This window comes from Amphibalanus amphitrite, unplaced genomic scaffold (genome assembly GCF_019059575.1).
Source record: "Amphibalanus amphitrite isolate SeventyFive unplaced genomic scaffold, NRLGWU_Aamphi_draft 001680F_arrow, whole genome shotgun sequence".
Lineage (NCBI taxonomy): Eukaryota > Metazoa > Arthropoda > Thecostraca > Balanomorpha > Balanidae > Amphibalanus > Amphibalanus amphitrite.
The window spans coordinates 93,259-113,744 of NW_024883173.1; the positions used below are offsets into that span (position 1 = coordinate 93,259).

Below are 20,486 nucleotides of genomic sequence, written 5' to 3' on the forward strand. Positions count from 1 at the left end.
ACCGATGACTCCCTGCGGGACATCAGCTCTCGCTTGGACATGCTCGCGAACGCGCCCCAGCCAAGACCATCGTGTCCTGCCGGCTCTACGCAAAGACCGGATGGACGCTGTTACACATGTCCGGCACTTAGCGTCCTTCACACCGACAACAACTGCTACTTTGGCAGCGATAGTCGCACTACGTATGACAGAGCCAAGCAGCGCTGTATGACTGCCGGTTTCAGTCACCTGGCTACAGTGACAGCAGAGAACCGAGGACTCATCGCACTGCTGTTGGAGAAAAGCTTCAACAATGGATGGATCGGTCTGAGTAGGGAGGGTGGCTCTTCTCAGTGGGTTTGGGAAGATGGATCTCCCTACGGATATAATGAGTGGAATGGCCAGGAACCTGGTCCGACGACTGATAGACGATGTGTTTTTGTTTTGGCGAGCGTATCTGTTGACAGGTGGCTTGCCGTGCCCTGCACGTCCTCGCTGGCATTTGTCTGTCAGGTTCCGGCTGTTGTGTCTAGCCCTGAGCCCTAACTACATCGACGGTATAGGTACTCGCTAAGGGTGGCTGAGAAGCTATGAACTAAAAAGTGTCCAGACCAAATGCACATGAATAGAAAGCTGTGTACAAATAAGACCTTTGCCAATATATATTTTACTATTATTATTGAGACGTCTGTAGCTAAAAGAGCGCGACGATTTTAGCCTGCATGCACGGACGAGAGGCCGCGCCAAATACGCACCAGGGGGGGGGGGGGCGGATACCTGCATCCCTGAGATCCAGAAAATAAAACAGACTAGCGACATAACTTTTTATTGGGACGCATGGTATCTACTCCTCCTGGAACAGTTGCACATACCTATACCTACGCATACCTACGGAGAATAATGCTTCATAACGTGGTATGTTGCAAACATATATCACATGCTGGGGTAAAATACCAATAAATCGAAGCTGTATTACTGTATTCACTCAACAAAATGACGATTATTCAGGGTTTGTGCTTAATCATTGTACCATGCAAGATGCCCTTTTTCGATATTGACGAAAAGTATAGCTGCTAATATCATTTTCATTTTTAATGGCTTAAACGTCACTGCAAGATGAAACGCTACAAAAATTAGATAACAATAGAGTTTGTGAAATGAAAAGAGAACTCTGTCCACCTATAGACCCGTTATAATCGATTCCAAGCATTTGTTTCAAAAGGAAACATGTCATCATCTCAGACACGTGGATGTCCTCCAATCGAGATTTCTGAAAAATCACGGCAATGCATATCTTTTTCAATAATTCTTCTGAGTCTTCTGCTATGCCAGGTAAGAAAGTTTTTTTTTTACATTTGCACACAGTGATCACGCCATTGAAAGGCTGATGCCTATCTCAACAATGGCTGAACCGATTCACTTGCGGTCTTCATGTAGGGTAGATTCATCCTTTCCTTTCTTGGCATGACATGACACCAGTAAAACGCCTTTTGGGCGACCAACGGAGCGAGCGAGAGGATGGGCCTTGCACGTGCGAAATTGCGAGGGGGTACCTCCAACTAACTTGTGCACTGCACCCTACTAACCGGTCTTTAGCGATGTGCCAAATTTCAGCGCAATCGGCCTAGCCGTTCTCGAGATCTGGAAGCGGCACACTGCACGTGCGCACGTGCAAGCGGGGTCCAAACTGACTTTTGCACGGCACCCTACTAACTGGTCCCCAACCGTGTACCAAATTTGAGCGCAATCGGCCCAGCCGTTCTCGAGATCTGGGAGCGCCCCCTGCACGTGCGCACGTGCTGTAGCACCCCAGCCTTATCACATGCAGATGAACTATCTGATGGAGACCTAACTGTGTACCGAGTTTCAATTCAATCGGCCCAACCGTTGTGCCGTTATTGAGGTTGCAATTTTGGGGGTTCTTAAAAAATGTCCAACTTTACCACGCGCCACGTGCGGTGGTTGGCAAGAACGCATGGTGGCCATCACACCACAGAACTTTTACGTCCAAGTGACATTCAGTAAAGAAGACCGCTTGTCAATCGGATGTCCCGTTCCTAAGATATTAGCTTTTGAAGAGCGTCGGCCGCTCATACTCAGGATTTTCCCTTAATTCAGTATGAGACTCCGCTCGCTTCGCTCGCTCCGTAATAAGATACATGAGCATGACTAAATTATTAACATGGCTATACCCTTGGCTATACCTTTGTATTATAGTCACATATTCGCAGCTACTTTCTACTATAGAAACTTTGACATATTGAAACGCTTAGAACGTAGGTGTGTTTATAAAAATTCAAATATAATTTTCTTTCCAATGCATGTGCCCGCCCTGGCCAGGTGGGACTGGCGCTGCTGGCGCTGAGTTTCTACGTGAGACCGTACCTACAGCGTCACCATTTGGTGACGGGTCAGAAGGTCAACTCAGACCTGTTCCCCTACGGGCTGATCGCTGCCAGTGCAGCCACACTCATATCCAGGTCAGTGAGACGGGGAGGGGAAGGGAGGGTGGTCAGAGGGAGGGTCAGAGGCAGAACAATATTGGGAAATGTGGTTGAAGAGGGCCAAAAGAAAGGTACGACGAAATAGTGAAAGAATGTTGGATAATAATGACGGGAAAATATCAACATGCCTACAATTTTATAACAGTGTTTTCTCTGTCGTAGAAAGAAATGAGGCGTAAATCAGTTTTTTAGGAACGTCTAATAATTGGGCGTTTTTCCCAGTGGCTAGTTCTGGCACAGTTATGTTTGGGGTGTCCAGTGTCCTGCCCAGTTGTCCGAAGGTTATGTTTAGGTTGCCTTCTCAAGTTGTCAGTGGCTGCTGCCTTGTATGCTTCCCCAGTTGTCTGGCTGTTATGTCCGGCGTGTCTGCCAGACAGCGCCGTAAGACAGGTCGCCGGGCAGCGGTCCAGTTCGGCTACTTCTACTTATTTATCGAATTTGCGACCACTGCCTACCTACTTGCCATCGGAATCGTTTTCATATTGCAGGTAACAATCCTGTTGTTGAATATCAGAATTATGTTTATGTTTGGAACAAACGTGCTGTATTTAAATTGTTGAATTAACTCGTTTATTATACGGAAGACAGGTGAAGTTGGAAGACAGTCAGGTGCATCCTCCATCAAACTTAAGTCGGAGACGGTAAAAAAGACAATTTTTGCACAGGCCTAGCCCACAATGAAACTGAGCAGTTGTTTCGCGCAGTTGGACTCGTTTCAGGCGGCCTACCAGCGCGGCTTCTCGCGCGCCATGTGGCGCTACATGCAGAGCCAGCCGCTGAAGGAGTATCTGGACGGCGTGCAGCAGGACTTTGGCTGCTGCGGTGCCCTCGGCTTCTCCGACTGGTTCGTTGTCGACTGGTACCCGCGCGACCTGTACAGCACTCGCTACAGGACAGCCGCCAAACAGCGCTCCAGTCTGGCCAAAAAGGTGGGAACTATGCCAAGGAACGCTCTAGTCCGGCTAGAAACTATGGGAACTTCGCCATTGAACGTTCCATTCTGGCCAAAAAGGTGAGGCCGCTGCACTGAAGAATGGGATCACAATGCCCATTTTCATGATCACATGATGGGTTTTGCCGGCTGAGAAGCAGATGATTCTTGCAAAAAAATCCACTTTCCGGCTACAATTATCTCCCGCAGGAAATGCCGAGGCAAAAGAGCCACGTGCTGTAACTATCGATATTATTTCGAGTGCACATCAATAGGCCAACCAGGGGGGTCGAAGTCTAGTTCATACTAGACTGGCAACCCCACGGCTGACGTCACGATCCCCAGCGTGACGTCACAGCCCCAGGGCATTGACCCCTTGAAGCTTGCAATATTTGATGGTGCTTACAGACAAACTGAACAAAGCTTGTACGTAACAAAAGAGTCATGCTTCTACGCTCGATAATGTGTTTATTGTGTTTTTAGCAGATGAAGCAGACAAAAATTGTTCAAAGGCAGAAACAGCGAGGTGTACGCCAGTCGCCACGCATCGATCTCATCGCATATGGTGCCCCAAGAGGCGCAGCATTGCACCCGTGACCCCTCTTTATGTCCCTAAGGTCATTTCAGGTCAAGAATGGTCTCCAGCAGTTTTTTGTTTTACCGTAACCTTTGACAGAGATATGATTCTTGATTAACCCGCGCCCCGCTGGGGGGGGGGGGCAGAATCTGCCCCCCCTCCCGTTTTTCGCCAATAACTTCCAAACGCGTTACGCCAGCGACGTCAAACTTTCGGTACCTTATCATACATCAATTTGACACGTTCCCTGAAAATTTGAGCGAAATCCGTCGGAAAATTTTTGAGAAATTGACGTTTTAGTGACGTCATGTTCGCCATTTTCGCCTCAAAAACGGCAAAATTTCAAACGCCGCTGACATCTTCATTTTTAAAGGAATCAAGACGTAAAAAAAGGTTATGCGTGATTCCACTTTGTCTATCAAATGGCTATCTCGGTTTTTTGAAAATTTTAGATTTTGGCCCAAATTTTTTCAAAAAACTGACTTTTTTGGGAAAATAATTATAAAATCCAAAATTTTGAGTGTATCGAAAAAACCGGAATATATGTCAGAGAAGTGGTCTAGGTGCACCTACATACCAATTTTGAGAAGAATCGGTTCAAAAATGTGGGAGTTATTCAAAATTTTATGACGTCACGACACACAAAAATTTTGAAAAATGATTTTTTTTGGAAGTTCTAGACCTCGTACGGAAACAAAAATAGCACCATTCGATTCGCCGTGAAATACTGCATCAGATAGATACCTTTTTAGGCCTTAAAAACCAACTTCAAAATTTGACCTCACTTGACCTGACCTTGACCTGACCTCGACCTGAAATTCATCCAGAGGTGGTCCATATCACTTATTGAGTGTGCCTATTGAATTCTATGAGTAAAATGACCCATAAAACATGTGTCGCACATGCCCTTTACTATATTTTGTTTTTGGTGACCTGACCTGACCTGACCTGACCTTGACCTTGACCTTTGAATGACATTGTATGCACCGAATATTGTCTTGGTAGTCTAAGAACACGTTTTGGGCAATCAGTCTCAGTCCATTCTTCGGCAACTACGGTGCAAGGCCGATACTGTAGAAACTTGCATTTTGTACCCTTGACCTGACCTTGACCTGACCTATGACCTACTTAAGCAAAAAAATTTGGGCTCTTAAGATCCGCCGTGTTGAGAGCTTTCGATTGCCGTTTTCCCCGTCTTTCTACGACCATCGGTTCGGAAGTTAGACAGGGGGGGGGGGCAGAATCTGCCCCCCCCCCCCAGCAGGGCGCGTATGGCTGAATAGCCCAGCGGGGCGCGGGTTAAACAGCAACAAAAATACATTAGATGTGTTCAGCCCAACGATACAGATCGACTGATATGCATTACGGCATTTTCCGGTCAGGACATGACCTGGAAATGAGGTAAAATTGTCGAAATGACTTTTTGTGGTCAATTCAAAGGTTATTTGACGCGTATTGACGAGAGGAGCACGTTTATCTGCATTTTGCCGGCGTAAAGTCTCATGGAAATCCGTTGAATAAAGTTTAGGTCTGCGGAGTCGGAGTCGGAGTCGATCGGCGTCGACAGTTTTGCCCGGATTCAGAGTCTTAATCGACATGTCATTGCTCAAATTCGTGGTCTTCGTCTGTTTGCGGAAAAATATTACGTTCGGTGACCTTTCCAAGACCGATGTTTAAGCTGAGTTCCTGTTCATCTTCCTGTTTTGGACGAGCTTTTGAGTGTGAAAAGCAAAAGGGGGTGGCTGCACCCGAAACAACTTTTATTCACAGACATGTTATTTATAACCACAGTTCTGACCGGGGTCAGAATCGGAGTCGATTTTGGAAACCAGAGCCGGAGTCAGTCGGAGTCACCGAAAATCAATCGACTCCGCAGACCTGGCAGGGTTGCGGAGTCGAAGTCGGAAATAGAGTCGGCTGGAGTCGATAGGTAATGTATGCCCGCAGTCGGAGTCGAAGTTGGTTTTTGGAAGCCGGAGTCGGAGTCGGAGTCAGAGTCACCGAAAATCCATCGACTGCGCAGCCCTGGACTTATAACGGTACCGAAATGAGCTGCTGTTGGAATGTCAAGTGTGTTCACACGATTTTCAGGCACCAGAATCTGCATCTTAGATCGTGAAATGGTCATTTCATGGCTTCTGGTTTCTAGTCAAGATCTGGTGGCCAGCGGTTCCTTAACCCTCGCCGGACCTATTGGTTTTCTACATACGCGCCGGCCGAGGGGGGGGGGGGGGCGGGTACGACCCCCCCCTCGCCGTTTCGCCCCTGGTGGAGCTAGCGCGTCGCGGAAAAAACGAGCGTGTGCGCCGTTACGAGACGCAGAGATTGGTACCCGATTTTAAGGTCCTAGGTCAACCGGTGACCTCTGAGGTCAGGTCAAGTGCCCCAAGGTACGGTTCAGTTTTTGGTGAATAACTTCGCAAAAAACGGCCGCAGAGCGCCGATTTTGGCAGCATCGTGTTCGTCTCGCTCAGGCGCGTCGAATGATATGCTTTTTGTCCGGGTCAGGTCAACTTGGGGTGTTGACCTCAGGTCAAGGTCAGGTCAGCACCCCCAGGTCACGAAGGTGGTCGAAAGGGGTCATGTCGCATATCATTCGATTCGGCAGGTCTTCCTGAGTCCATTGGTGGCTTTCCCGACTCGCTAGCTCAATTTGATCAAGAGTTATTGACGAAAAACTAATATGACCTTGATGACGTCATAAATGACGTCACGCAAGGTCAACATTGCAAAAGTGACGCATCTAACCTTGCAAGGAGTGCATCAAATCACGATTCTGTGTGCTTGAGATAGTTGGAGATCGTTCCCGGCGCCAGAATAGCAGTTTGAATTTTTCCCCATTGACTTATAATGGTGAGGTCACGAAAATGACCTGACCTCATATGACCTTTAGGAAAAATCCGAGATATACAAGTTGTGGGACTCATAATGGATACTAGATCCTGCAAGTTTCATTGCCCTGTGACATCTCCTCTGGCAGTGAGGGCGTTGCGAAGTTGCGACATCTGAAGACCGTGCAGAGGTTCACTTATGACGTCATAGGTCAGTGACCTGGCCTGACCCAAAAATGCGGTTGGTGTCAAAAGATGCGGCTTGGATCAAAGGTCAGGTATGCCAAGTTTCAGCTCTCTATCGCCAGCGTGTTCGGAGCTATCGCGAAAAAACCCTATGGGGGGGCGGCACCCGCCCCCCCCCCCTCGGCCGGCGAGGGTTAAAGTTCCCAGGCATTCTCTGGTTCTCTGGCGCCTCAGTTCTCTTGATTTCTCAACCTGTCGGCTGTCTCAACCGTTCACGGTTTTCTGAAAGATTCTGAGTGGCGGCTCTTCCACCAGCTATAAGCTGGTTGTTTCGTGGTTAGATAGATAGATAGATAGATAGATAGATTTGTATTCCAGACTAACAGTCCATTGCTATGAGTTGATGATGGATGTACCACTATGGATGATGGATGAACAACAACAAACATCGATTAAGGCACACTCCCAGTCGATGCACATTCACTGTAGCACAGCATGACAATAGAGCTTACTGAGCCAAAAACGTTTCAGTTTTGATCTGAAACGGAGATCCCCTGAATTGATTGCTTCAATGATGCTATTGGGGCTCTCTTCAAGTCTTCTCAGAAACTTATAAATAAGTTTCCTGAACACGCTTTCACAATTCAGCACTCTAAAATATGCACATGTCATACTCGTACTCTCAAATTTAGATAACCCGATAAGTCGTTTAAGAAGGTTGTGATAGCTCACAATGAGTCGATTCATAGTTGCCTTCCTATAGTTCCACCACAGGTGTGCACTGTACATCGATGAACAGTAAGTCTCAAATAGTTTCAGTTTGACATCTACAGTACACATGTGAAACATCCTTATGATCATATTCCCTCTGACAAATAAACCTTTGTTCTGATTGGCAATATCTAGATCATCAGTCGTCTTCCTCTATGATATGCCCAAGATATTTAACTTTATCAACACATACTAACGGCATGGGCCCTAACATAAAATCAGGTATTTTGACATTCCTCATCCCCTTCGATCTACATGACATTGCAACACTCTTTGAACTATTATACACAACATCATTTGCCATACCAAATTCATGGCAAACATTCAACAGTTTTTGCATCCCTGCACTTGATGGAGAGATAAGCACCACATCATCAGCATACATCAAATGATTGACCAATTTCCGACCTATAAGACAACCTATGCCCTTTTCATTTAATCTGCTAGACAACTCATCTATAAACACGTTGAAAAGGGGAGGTGACAAGATACCTCCCTGCCGGACACCATTGGACACTTTAAACTTTTCTGAAAAAGTGGATCCCCATTTAATGACCATTTCTTGCTCTTGGTACAGAACGCAAGCAATCTTAGGTACACATAAGGAACACCTCTCTCTGAAAGCCTCTGAAAGAGAATTTTATGATTAACACGGTCAAACGCCTTGCTTGCATCAAGAAAACACAGATGGACAATGCTATTCATTGACTTATACTTTGTCTTGACTTATACTTATACTTTGTCTTGACTTATACTTTGTGGTTCTTGACTTATAGCTAAACTTCTGATTCTCATACAATTTATGATCGATCACACTTAGATCACAAGGATGCTTCTACCGGGATAAAAACATATATCTCTGTGTAGCATTCACTTTACCACCAGGGACTGGCGACTTGCATTCTGTATAACATAATAAGTCTTTATTCTTATTTCTTTACGCGCTGAAATTAATTACCTATGTCTGGAACCATGATATGATAAAGTAAAAATATTATGCCAAAGCTAGATAAATTAGATGAGCCCCGAAATACAGAAAAATATCCAAAGAGCTTGTTTTACCCTATTTCATAACAACAAAACTATCTGCAAATACGAGATAGCGTCCTTAGCAACCGCCCATAGCAACGTGTTTGTCTGAACCACGCATCTGGAAAATTAAGTAGATACTGGATAAGTCGACTAGAGTTTGGTCAAAACTACACTGAATTTGATTTCGAAATGGCTTTTTGTGAATCAAATGTAAAGTGACTTATTATTTCCTTTCAAATTCTCATACTATTAGAAAACATGTTTGTTTGCTCTATATTTGTAAAGAAACAACTGCAAGGACGAAATATCACGACAAATTCTAGTACCTTGTTGGTAGGAAACTTCGTCCAACCTTATGTTTTAGGGCCTTGAGGCCAACCAAAACACATCATTTGAATTGTCTAAATGTCCGTTGGCCAATTGGCATTCAGCACATAGAATTTCGTCACATTGCATTGCAAGGGGTCCTCTGCGGAAAATCGCTGGTGATCATTGCTAATTAATGGCTTAGGCTTACGAGCCTAGGTGCGTTATTAGACATTAGTCATGGGTTCTAACTATACTATAGTTTCTTTGATCATCGAGTAGGTACCTAGCTAAGCTTTGTGCGGGATGGAGAAAAGAAAAAGAAAAGGAAGAGAAGAAATACGTGAGTTGGGACGATAGGTAAGCAATGTGGTGAGTGGCACTACGTTCCGAAGGCAAAGCTTAGTTTACTGTCAGAAGGTGCACTGATGCTTGGAGCTCGAGTGGGCTTGAAAAGGAAAGGCGAGCTTTGGACTGGCACAGTTTCCGCCAAGAAGACAGCCAAGTTCACTGCATCCCAGCTCGCACGCATCGTTCCAGCTGTGAAGTGCTGCCAAGGCAATAGTGGTGGTACAAGAAGCGAGGGCACCGTCACGATAGATCCACTGTCGCGAATTCCCTGCACATCGAATACAAGCCCATCCCCAGCATCCCGCAAAATGACAGAGGAGCCGCCGGTGTCTGTCGGACCTACAGAGGAGCCGACCGTGCCCTTCGGGCCGATGGGGGAGCCGCCGGTGTCCTGTAGACTGGCGGGGGAACGGCCAGAGGAGCCGCTGGCTCACCACGGGCGTGCACACTATCTTGAGCAAGTCGCTGCCCAGCCTTGTGGTGGCTCGGATCTGGTAAGCACAAACGAAGTGGACCATGATTCAGAAAGATCATGTTCACTTCACCCCTCTCCATTTCTCGACATTGGTGAGGAATCGCTTATGGACGAAAGCGACACTCTTCACCTCGTCTTCAAGTAGGCTACTCGTCTTCGACGAATCCTCGACAGGATTTGAAAACAGCTCTAGAGGATGAATCGCACGAACAGGCGACTTCCACGCATTTTCAGCACTCCGACCACGAAGCATGAACTTGGAAGCCCGAAACAAACGTCCTAGTGAAGAAAAAGAAAAGAGCAAGAACAAAAACTCGCGTGTAGAAATTCGCCGAAAAGCACTTAGTAAAACCAGTCTCAAATTCGTGCAAACAAGGGTGTAAAAAGAACTGCACCACAAACTTCACCGAGCATCGAAGAAAAAGCATAAACGAAGCGATGGACACGAAGGATCTCTCCGCGAGACGACAGTGGTACGGGTCTTACGTTCACACCCACGAAGGCTATAGGAGAGTCGTGACCAATGAAACTGAAAGCAGCAAGAAGAATAAGAACTTCACTCGGTCGCTGTCATGAGAGATGAATGCAATGCCTGTCGTCTGCAAATCATTTTTCCTGACGACACTCGGTTTCGGCCAGACAAGCGCTGGTGCCGTTGAGGACGGTGATATCTGTCCTCAAGCAGACAAGGTCCGGCAAGCAACAAGGTGGATATCGAGGCTCTCAAAGAGCCCATATGGAAGTTCCACCCGATAAAACATCATTATCGATACGAGCATGCGCCCAACCGATATCTTCCACAGGACCTGACCATCGCACAAATGCATCACGATTACCTAACCCAGCCGAATGCCAAAAAGTGTAGCTTTGAAACTTACTGGAAGGTAGTCCGAACTCCGAACCCCGCAGCCTCAACATCTCGTTCACGAGGCTGGTTGGTGAGGAATGTTCGCGATGCTCCATCCAAGAACAGCATACCGCTGACATTTATGACAAGACGGAGGAGGAGCCGGGCCACCATGAGCCAGGGTGCGAACAATACCAGGCCCATGCCACTCCACTTTTGATGACATCATAAGGGGGCCTTAGGATAAAAATGGCGCGGTGCGCCACAATCGCTTCCAAGCTACTTGCCAACAGCTGCCGTTTTTGAAAATAAAATTTTGAAATAAAGTTACAAATAATAAAAATATTGTAATAAAGTTATTAATAAAATTGATACTATATTGAAAAACTTAAAGAAAAATGATTTATTCATAGTAAAAATATCAGCTCGATGAAATTTTACGTTGCTTTCCTGCAACTGCAGAGGGTTTTTAAATCGTCTATATCTTCAAAAATCAAAACTGGCCATTTCTTATCATATTGCTGCTCTTTTTATCCATAGAAAATTAGTTGGGCTTTTTATTGACAGCAACGGTTGAGCGTTAAGTAAGTGGAAATGGCATCAATAATCTTCAAGTGAAGTTAGTCATTTTAACGTTGTAAAGGAATAGAGTACCCCTTGCGAGCATCAGGGGTGACGTCACTCAGGATCTGTCTCTGATTGGCCTCGACAGGGGAGTGACTGTACCTTCTATAGATGGCCTTGAACAATACGAGTCGCATATGGAACACCTTGAGGCAGGCCCGAGATCCGTACCGCACAGATGCCAACAAGGCCTTTGATCCAGATATCCTGTACATGTCTGCCGACATGATCAAAGTGTTCATGCTCCCAGAGCTCAGAGCTTCCAGTCAAGGCGGCACTTTTTACAGCTAGCCTGACCTGCTACAATGAAACATTCTCGCTTCGTGACAAGCTCCCTGCCGCACGCACCGTGACTCATGCAGGCGCTGCGCTACATGCACACTATGGCATGATGGCTTGGCCGGTCGCTCAGGAGAAGCCAGCCTGCTACAACACAAGCTGTTGGGAGCTTTATAAATGGAATTATTGTACTGGGACATTTGTTTATGGTAAAAAGAGTTATTCCACACCACTAAAACGCGGTGCGTGGTGGTCTCGCGGGCCCTGCTGCCGCCGAAATACTCCGCCATCAACTTCATACCGGTCCAACCAGGTCAGAGGCGGGATCCGAGCGGGCACTGTGGACGTTACAGGGGGAGACTGGCCGAAATCTGCACTGACATGTTGTCGGGTAGACGTGGGTTGTTGGGGTTCTGGTGCAGAATAACTGGTGTGGAATAACTCTTTTTACCATAAGCTGTTGGGAGGCAGATGAGGTCTGACGTTTTGCCGTTAGCTGATGACCAGTATACCATGCGTCGGCATACTACCGAGGAGCAGGGGCATTTACATAATTCGCTGGGGCATGATTATGAATTCCCCTGGAACTGCAATTTACAATCACACAGGTGTGAGACTACTTTCATAGAAATGACCCCTAGCGTGACACATCCTGACTTTATGCACGCATATCACTCAACTATCGTCGATACACTTCCACTCGCATGCGTCATAGAAATAAGTACGCGTATGAGTTATCTGTTAGCATACTGTTACTTACAACTCTTTTTCTTGCAATTATCACTCTTTTTCATTTTTTTTCTCAGGCGTTCCTGGCAAAAGATAAATATCCTGACTCATCATCCCTGATTGAATCGTTTTCCATGGACTCTTATGGAACGGATGCCCACATGGAAAAGGTAAAGTTGCGACTGAAATTAATGCTTAGCCGTTCCGTGGGAAGAGCAGTATAAAGAGAAAGAAAGAGAGAGAGAGCGAGAGAGAGAGAGAGAGAGAGAGAGAGAGAAAGAAAGAGAGAGACTGAGAGAGAGAGAGAGAGAGAGAGAGAGAGAGAGAGAGAGAGAGAGAGAGAGAGAGAGAGAGAGAGAGAGAGAGAGAGAGAGAGAGAGAGAGAGAGAGAGAAAGAGAGAAAGAGAGAGAGAGAGAGAGGGAGAGAGCGAGAGAGAGAGCGAAGAGAGATACAGAAAGAAGGAGAAAACGAGAGAAAAAGCGGAGGGGATGAACGCATTTTCTTTGATAAATACTGACCATAAAAAAGAAAATATATAGGTGGGTGGTAAGATAAAGGTAAAGGTAAAGGTAATTTAACCCTCGCCCGTATTGGTGTTTTTCCAGCCGCGAACGTATAAGGGGGAGGGGTCCGTTGGACCCCCCTTGCCGTTTCGCCCCTGATCGAGCTAGAGCTTCGCGGAAAAAACGAGCGTGTTGCCCGTGACGAGAGGGAGCCGATGATACCCAATTTTAAGATCCTAGGTCATTGGTTGACCTTGCAGGTCAGGTCAATGACCCAAAAGTCGGGAAAATCGGGACCTGTTAGAACGTCGTAAAGTGTGGTTGCTATGGGTTTTTTGGGGTGCTGATCACGAATATCATGTTAGTTTTGATCACAGATGATGTCTTCATGCATTTAGTCCAGGTCGGGTCAGGTCAGGTCAGGTCAACCAGTAGGAGTCCTACCGGGTATTCCTAGTAGGTGTCAACCGCCTCTGACAGCTTCGTAACATGTTACGAAGGCACCAAAACTACTTCGTAAATGTTCATATGGTTGCTAAATTCGAATTCAGCTCCAAAAACTGGCCTAGAAACATGTAAAACTCGAAAAAGTGAACCGAGGTCATCAAAGGTCATTGACCTGACCTGACCTTCAGGTGACCTTGACACCCACCCTAATGCATAGGGGCAACACCATATCACATGTTTGAAACATGGTCTCGAAAAGTAGGTCACAGGTCAAAGGTCATTTGGGTCAGGGTCATGAAATTTTCAGGGTAGGTGTAAAATGAATAACGCGAGGGTACTGAAAGTTTCGTCGCGATCGGCCGCTTTTTACGCGAGTTATTCGCGAAAAACCATGGGGGGGGGGTCCGTTCGACCCCCCCCCCCCCTATACGGGCGAGGGTTAAGTTGAATGGGTACTCGCAATGAAAGTGTGAGCCCTTGTGTGAGTCAGAAGATATAGCAGAATGGCACTGTTTTCCCACCTTTTTATTAGGGAATCATGACGCTGGCAGGAGGTAGCTCCGATCTCCAATTACCGTCTGCAGGTGGCGAAGGCGATGGACTATGAGTTTGTGCATGGCGAATACACCTCGGCGCTGCTGCACATGAAGACTGGGGTGCCGTTCGCAGAGGTACCGTTCAGCTGCTGTGACCCGTCGGCGCCCACCTGGTGCCACCAGATGTACGCCACGTACCCCTGGTACAACTACGAGCCCACCAGGAGGCTCAGCATTCACGCCGTCGGCTGCACCTACAAGGTAAGGCCTACAACCCCTGGTACAGTCCACAGCAGAAGTAATGTGGTGTTTCAGTCATGGGTATGTTCTGCTTCTGAAGCTTAGGAACGATTAGCCAGACTACAATGAAACTTTGAATGTAGCTTATATGTATCGTCACCCTTGCAGCTGCAACTTTAGCTATTGACATCTTCTTTTCAATCACTTCGCATTAAACAATCGCCAGTCAAAGCCAACCGTTGAGTTTGGTAAAACCCTACATTACTTTAGCGGTGGGCTGTACCTACAGTTACGAGCCCACCAGGAGGCTCAGCATACATTTTCCACCGTCGGCAATATACAAGCTTAAAGGTGCAGAGAAAATACGAGCATCTAATGTGTGTGTCACCAATCCGATAGGTGATATTTGATGACCTAAGGGGTATATATAAAGAGGTGTCACAACTCACGGGCGCAATTGTCCGATTCAATATTCCATGTTTACCTGTTACCCGATGTTTCAAAGTGTTTGGTATGACTATACCTGCAAGTTGTTTTCCCATTGATTCGAAATGAAAAGGCTACACATCGTAGGGGCTCGTTTTTTATGAAAAAGCCGCAAAAATGGCCGCAGAGCTGCGGGTTCGGTCACAAAGAACGGGTGGCACTAGAGTATTTAGAACAACAGTGGCACCTCTCCTCAGCCGGGGACGGTTAAAGGACAGAGTTTTGCATGAACAGAATATAAAACAGATGGTGGTTACATGAAATAATGCTCCCATAGGTATACATTGCTGATTTGTTTCCTTATGTTTTTAAATTCGACTGCGTTTCAGGTGAAGGCGTTTCTATCGGGGACGGTGACATGGCTGGTCGCAATCCTGTTCTGCACAATGGCTTTAAAAGCAATAGTTATGATACTCTACAGGTAAGTTATGAGAAAGCACCCAATTATAAAAACGAAAAAGCATTCATTTCTTAACCCGCGAGTTGCTGGGGGGGGGGGGGCGTTAAACGCCCCCACTTTTTTCGCCGGGCCATAGCATAAAAACGGCGCGCCGCAGGCGTGCCAAATTTTGGGTACCTGTAGAAAATTGATTGAAGTTTATTGTGACAAAGTTTCAAAAAAATCGATCGGAAAATTTTTGAGATATCGAGGTTTTAGTGACGTCATGATTTCTGAGTTTTCGACCAAAAACGGCATATGTTCAAAAAATCATATAAAATCACAGAATAGACATACAGACATGCCGTAAACGCCATTAGACTGCCAATACCATGAACAATCAAATGGCTATCTTCGATTATTGATTATCGTTCCGCATTTTCCAAAATCTTGAACTGAATCTCGGCAATTTCTCGTGACTACTTCACCACCATGATACATGCATTTTTTAAATTTAACTTTTTGAGCCAAACACGTACACATATGATAAAATGAATGTCACCATCGTGTTCTACGCCTCAAATTACCCATAAAACATGTGTCACAGGCTGCGAATATCAGTTTTGATTTTCAGGGATATTTGCCTACCCGGCTGACCTGACCTTGACCCTGACCTATGCTTGACTGACCTTTACATGGACCTGACACTCTTGTAGGCCTTATATGATGGATTGTGCACCGTTTTGACAGAGTTTATGACGAGAGGCGCCAATTGCAAAGTCCTGAAGTCCATGCTACTGAAAGCCCGATTTCAGGTGTTTGACCTGACCTTGACCCGACCTGTGACCTCAAAATTCAACTTTAAAGTACTCATCTGAAGCGTCTCGTCGCGTTCTTTCGTTTGCCGCCTCGTGCGTTTCGCTGCGCCTATTGGTTCTCGAGTTATCGGCTGGGGGCGTTTAACGCCCCCCCCCCAGCAAACGGTGGGTGGCGAAATACCCCAGCAACTGCCGGGTTAACGAAAAACATCGACGAAGTCTGCTTATAAATGTCAGTTATTATGCCAAGAATGTAGGGTAATATAGCACCTATAAACACATACGTAGGCATGCAGGGTTTCGGCGTCTTTGTTGTTTTGTTGGGTTAGGCCCTTTCGGTCGACAAGACCATTGCAGAGCCGGAAGGACGATAGGAATTAGGGGGAGACATTGGTCTGGGCAGGCACCCTAGTGAGTCGCCGGGGCTGAGCCCGTCCAGAGAACAGGCCACCCAGCCCCAAGGCACTCACTGCACCCGGCTACGGGGTGCGCTCCCTCAGGAGCAGCGGTGCCGCTCCAAGGGAGCAGCCCGCATGAGATAAAGTTGCCTGTCCAGCCCGGAGGGGGGTTGCGGCGTGGAGGAGTAGGATTTCAGTATCCTGAGGATAGAAGCACGGATAGGTGATTTCGGCGTCTTGGCAGAATTGACTACAGATGCCAATTGGATATCAACTTGGTTTACCAATAAGTGAACATCAAGCTTCTACTAATCCGATTAAAACTTTTTGGAGGTATTTTTTTCAAACTCCGGCACCCAAATGCTGGGTAAAGCCCATTGCTCTCTACTGGCCATCTTCCAGTCACCCCTAACGGTAGGCCCGGTCTCCAGATACGTCCAGACGTCGCTGCAAACGGCGCTGGACGCCGGGCGCCATCTGTCGCCGGCCCTGGGATATTTAGTTCCTCTGCCGGCTCTGCCGGCCGCTGGTGGCGCTGTGGATAGCGAGGAAAAGGAGCCACTTCTGGACAGCGAGGGTGACAGCGGCACAACCGGTAATTGACCGTTTCGGGAAAGGGAACATGGAATTATGGGCCACATACCGCATCCCTTCATTCATTAAGACATAGATAACATGAACTAACATGAACTACATGAACATGGTAGTTCATGTTATCTATGATGAAGACAAAACTTAAAAAATTGCATTATAATTATGCACTAAAAGTTAAAACCTTAAAACCCATGTCATATCCTTTCAAATTATTTCAGATGGGACTCTAGACGACGAAACAGCCGACCAAATGGATGAAGAGGACGATGACACTGAAGCATAGTCTCAGCGGCAGTCGAAGTCATCCTCAGCTCAGATGACTGCGTCAGCGGAACTGGCTTGGAGCTGCATGGTGAACGCTATGGACTGTAGGACATCTCGGAGCGCAGCGATCTGGTTACTTGATCTTCGTCGATGCTCTTCTGTATCTCGTTTTCTTTTGACGGAAGCGAGTTCTTACTGCTAGGGACTCAGGTCAGAGTATCGGGTGTTAAACGGCGTTGATCTGTTGTTGGTGATCCGTTGATCTGGGTTGATGTTCCAGACGTATGGTGCGCGTTTGCTGTAATGTAGTGAAACGTGTCGTTGTGTGAATGAGCCGAAAGTGTTGTCTACTCGACCAAAGCGGCTTGTTGCTAGTGTAATGAAGTAGAACGTACCTTTAGTTGCCTTATTTGTGCAAAAGATAAAAAAAATGATTAGGATCGTCTTTCTCTTTTCAAGCAGGAGCGTTTTTCTCTTATGAATGGCTCGCACAAAATAAAAAGTCCAATGCGACAGTGTTTTACCTTTTAACCTGTATTTATATTTTGTCATCAGTATTTGTATATAGGCTGTGACTCTGTCGCATAAGGCCTCTAATTTGATAATAAAAACGGTCTAAGTTTTTTTAATGGTAAACCAAAAGCCTATCAATGTTTCATAATTGAGCAGTGACGCCGTTGGTCAAGTCAAATAGATAGGCAATAGGCATAGCGTCCTGACCTCAGCTAATTTATACGACATTTGGTCATTCAGGCTGATCATTGCACATAAACTGCAAATAAAAATGCCAAACTCATCAAATCCGTCCGGTAATGTCACTTTTATGCCAAAGTCGAAACATATTTCGTATCATAACGCAAAACGATTCCGATTACAAGCAATACCTTTCATTGTCCTGCATACAGGTTTTGTTTGAAAGAAACAAATGCTCGTTTGATAGCAAAACAAGAGACATTACCGGGCGAAATAAGGTGCGGCGTCAAAACTTTACCGCATCAGATATGTGATCGTCGCTACGGCGTTTCCAAAACAATAGGACTGACGAACCGACGCCAGCGGCCGTGGAGGGTCACCATTCCACATGCGAGCCCCGACAGAGTCGGTTGGACTTCGTCGCTGCCCAAAACCGCTCGTCACTCCCACTCCGGGTCAAACGACTGGTTGCAGCCCGCCACTCGGCATCCTACCATCAGATCCGTCTTTGGACCTTTGCTTTTGAACTTCATTCTACCAGGCTTCTTCGGTCATCTGGAACTTCCCTTGACTGAATCGGAAGCCTCTCTACCTGACGAAGCCTCTCTAGCTTACTTTTTAGAAACCCCCCTTGCTCACTCCTTAGCTTCCTCTTATCAAGACTCCTTGGCGCTTCTTCCGCCTTCGTCGCACCATGTGCCTGTGGCGGCTGCTGCGTGTCTGGCAGGTTCTCTCGCTGCTGGTACCGGTCCTCTGTGGTACACAGACGCTCGGCAGAGGCCGGTGGCGGCACAACCTTCGTCTTCGAGACGCGGTGCCACTCTCTGAGCACCCTGTTGCCAGCGTGGCGCAGTGTCTGGCACTGTGCGGTCGGCAGACTGCCTGCAAGGCGCTTCAGTATGAGTCACTCCCACCCGGGCAACTCCAGTGTCAGCTGTTCGACGTCTCCGCCTGCGAGGACCTCACCGGTAACGAGAGCCGACTGGTGGCCGCCCAAGGTGTCCACTACATGGACGTGTCGTCTGACCTGAGCGCGGCCAGCGCAGAAAGACAGCAGAACTTCTGGGAGGACGCCGGCTGCACGGAGCGAGGCTACTGTGACCCCGCGTGCGCCGCAGCGGCCGAGGGGGACTTCTGTCCGGCGTCGGACGCGTTCTGCAGCGCGATACAACCCGCAATGTGCTTCGCTTGTCTGGAGAACTCGTGTCAGCTCAGCCCGACCAAGTGGAGGGTTGCGGGGGCAGACGGGCCAATTCTGCCTAGGTGGCAACCGTGGCTGCTTGACACGTACTTAACGAAGATCAAGCGAATCGTTAATGGCGCGTGTTCACTGAAATTTGACCTAAGAGTGCAGAAGATGGGTAGCATCAGCATTACTGTATCCAACATGAATGCGCACAAAGCGAACGGTCGCGACTTTGGTGATATCGCCTACGTGTTTGACATAGGCGTCAACGGCAACTCAGGAACGGTCCTGAAGCTTCGCACACCGGCGGAAAGCATCGTGCTTACCGCGAGCACTCCGGACATCCTGAGTGCCACCGAGGAGCGTCGCTACCTGCTCTCTTTCTGCGATGGCCAGCTCCGGTTCGGACCGGAGCCACAGCCGGACCTGGTGACCTCCTCACACTCAGCACCTAACGGCTTCCACTTGCTGCTGCTAGACATCTCCCCGGAAGCCGAAGTTGCTCACATGAAGTTTGAGAAGGACGTGACAGATTCGTGGCTGCTCCGCGAGGATGGAGTCATCCGTGACGCCAAGTTTGATGTCCCGTCGAAAAGTGTCCTCTTGCGACAGCTGTCTGCCGAGCCAATCGCGGAAACATCGATCTCCTTTGCCGTCCAGAGTCCTGGCAACACTTGGGTGATGTTCCGCCAGAGCATGGATCCCGGCGTCATGTACAGGGTGGTGCTGGGCGCAACCTCCACCACGTCACGTCTGGAGGTGGTTACACTGGAGGGCGCTACCACCGTGGAGACAATCACATCGGACAAAGCGATTCTGATCTCCTCCATGCCTGTCAGCTTCAAGGTGACCTACCGGAGTACGGCATCGCGAGTCGAAATCACCGTCGAGCGCAGTTACGTGGCGTTGTTCCAGAGCCATTTCCCCGACCCAATGCTGATCCGCTACGTTGCCGTTGGCGCCGGCTGCTGTGGTATCCAGTGGTTCAACCTGGGTAGACACCATGACGGTTGGCGCACGGACTTCTGGGTTACTCAGGGGTCGGGAGGCTACGTCAACTACGCAGGTCTCGAATGATGAGGCGCAGGTCATAAGAAGAGATCTAGTTACCGGGGGTGGAGGGTGTTGACGGTGACACCAAATGTCGCCACTGCGAATGCTTTAAATGCACGTCGGGGAAACAAAGGTGAAAAATTTAAGTTTTCAGCTCAAACACATAACGCTAGCACATAGCGTAAGTTAGGACAGCTTCCCATGTAGTGCGAAGTGAAGTCATTGGTAAGCGGCATTTAAGTAATCTACGTCGCCGCAGTTGTTCTTAGTTTGACACGTAATGGCCGTTTTCACGACGGGCTATCCGGCGAGTGCACCTAATTTGACCAAATCTACACCTAATCTCTTTTACAGCAATTATCTGTATTTTATGAATTTATTTCAATGTTTTCATCAATGATGCTCTCTGATAATATGACAAAGCAGGCATGTAAGCAATTAGTGCCACCCCAGCTGATAGCTAATA

At 47.4% G+C, this 20,486-nt stretch overlaps 1 protein-coding gene across 2 annotated transcripts; it reads left to right on the forward strand.

Annotated features, from left to right (window-relative positions):
• The first annotated feature begins 953 nt into the window (after nucleotides 1-953).
• On the forward strand, nucleotides 954-17,733 carry LOC122374607 (peripherin-2-like). 2 transcript variants are annotated; one of them, XM_043353441.1, is made up of 9 exons: nucleotides 954-1,311; nucleotides 2,320-2,459; nucleotides 2,824-2,971; nucleotides 3,188-3,412; nucleotides 12,500-12,592; nucleotides 13,958-14,170; nucleotides 14,965-15,056; nucleotides 16,662-16,825; nucleotides 17,043-17,733. In XM_043353441.1, exons 1-9 carry the CDS (start codon nucleotides 1,207-1,209, stop codon nucleotides 17,105-17,107), a joined length of 1,245 nt encoding a protein of 414 aa, XP_043209376.1. In that variant the 5' UTR covers nucleotides 954-1,206; the 3' UTR covers nucleotides 17,108-17,733. The 2 variants fall into 2 exon arrangements, with proteins under 2 accessions (XP_043209376.1, XP_043209377.1); XM_043353442.1 differs by lacking the exon at nucleotides 12,500-12,592 and having other exon boundaries at nucleotides 957-1,311; nucleotides 17,043-17,619.
• The last annotated feature ends 2,753 nt before the right edge of the window (nucleotides 17,734-20,486 follow it).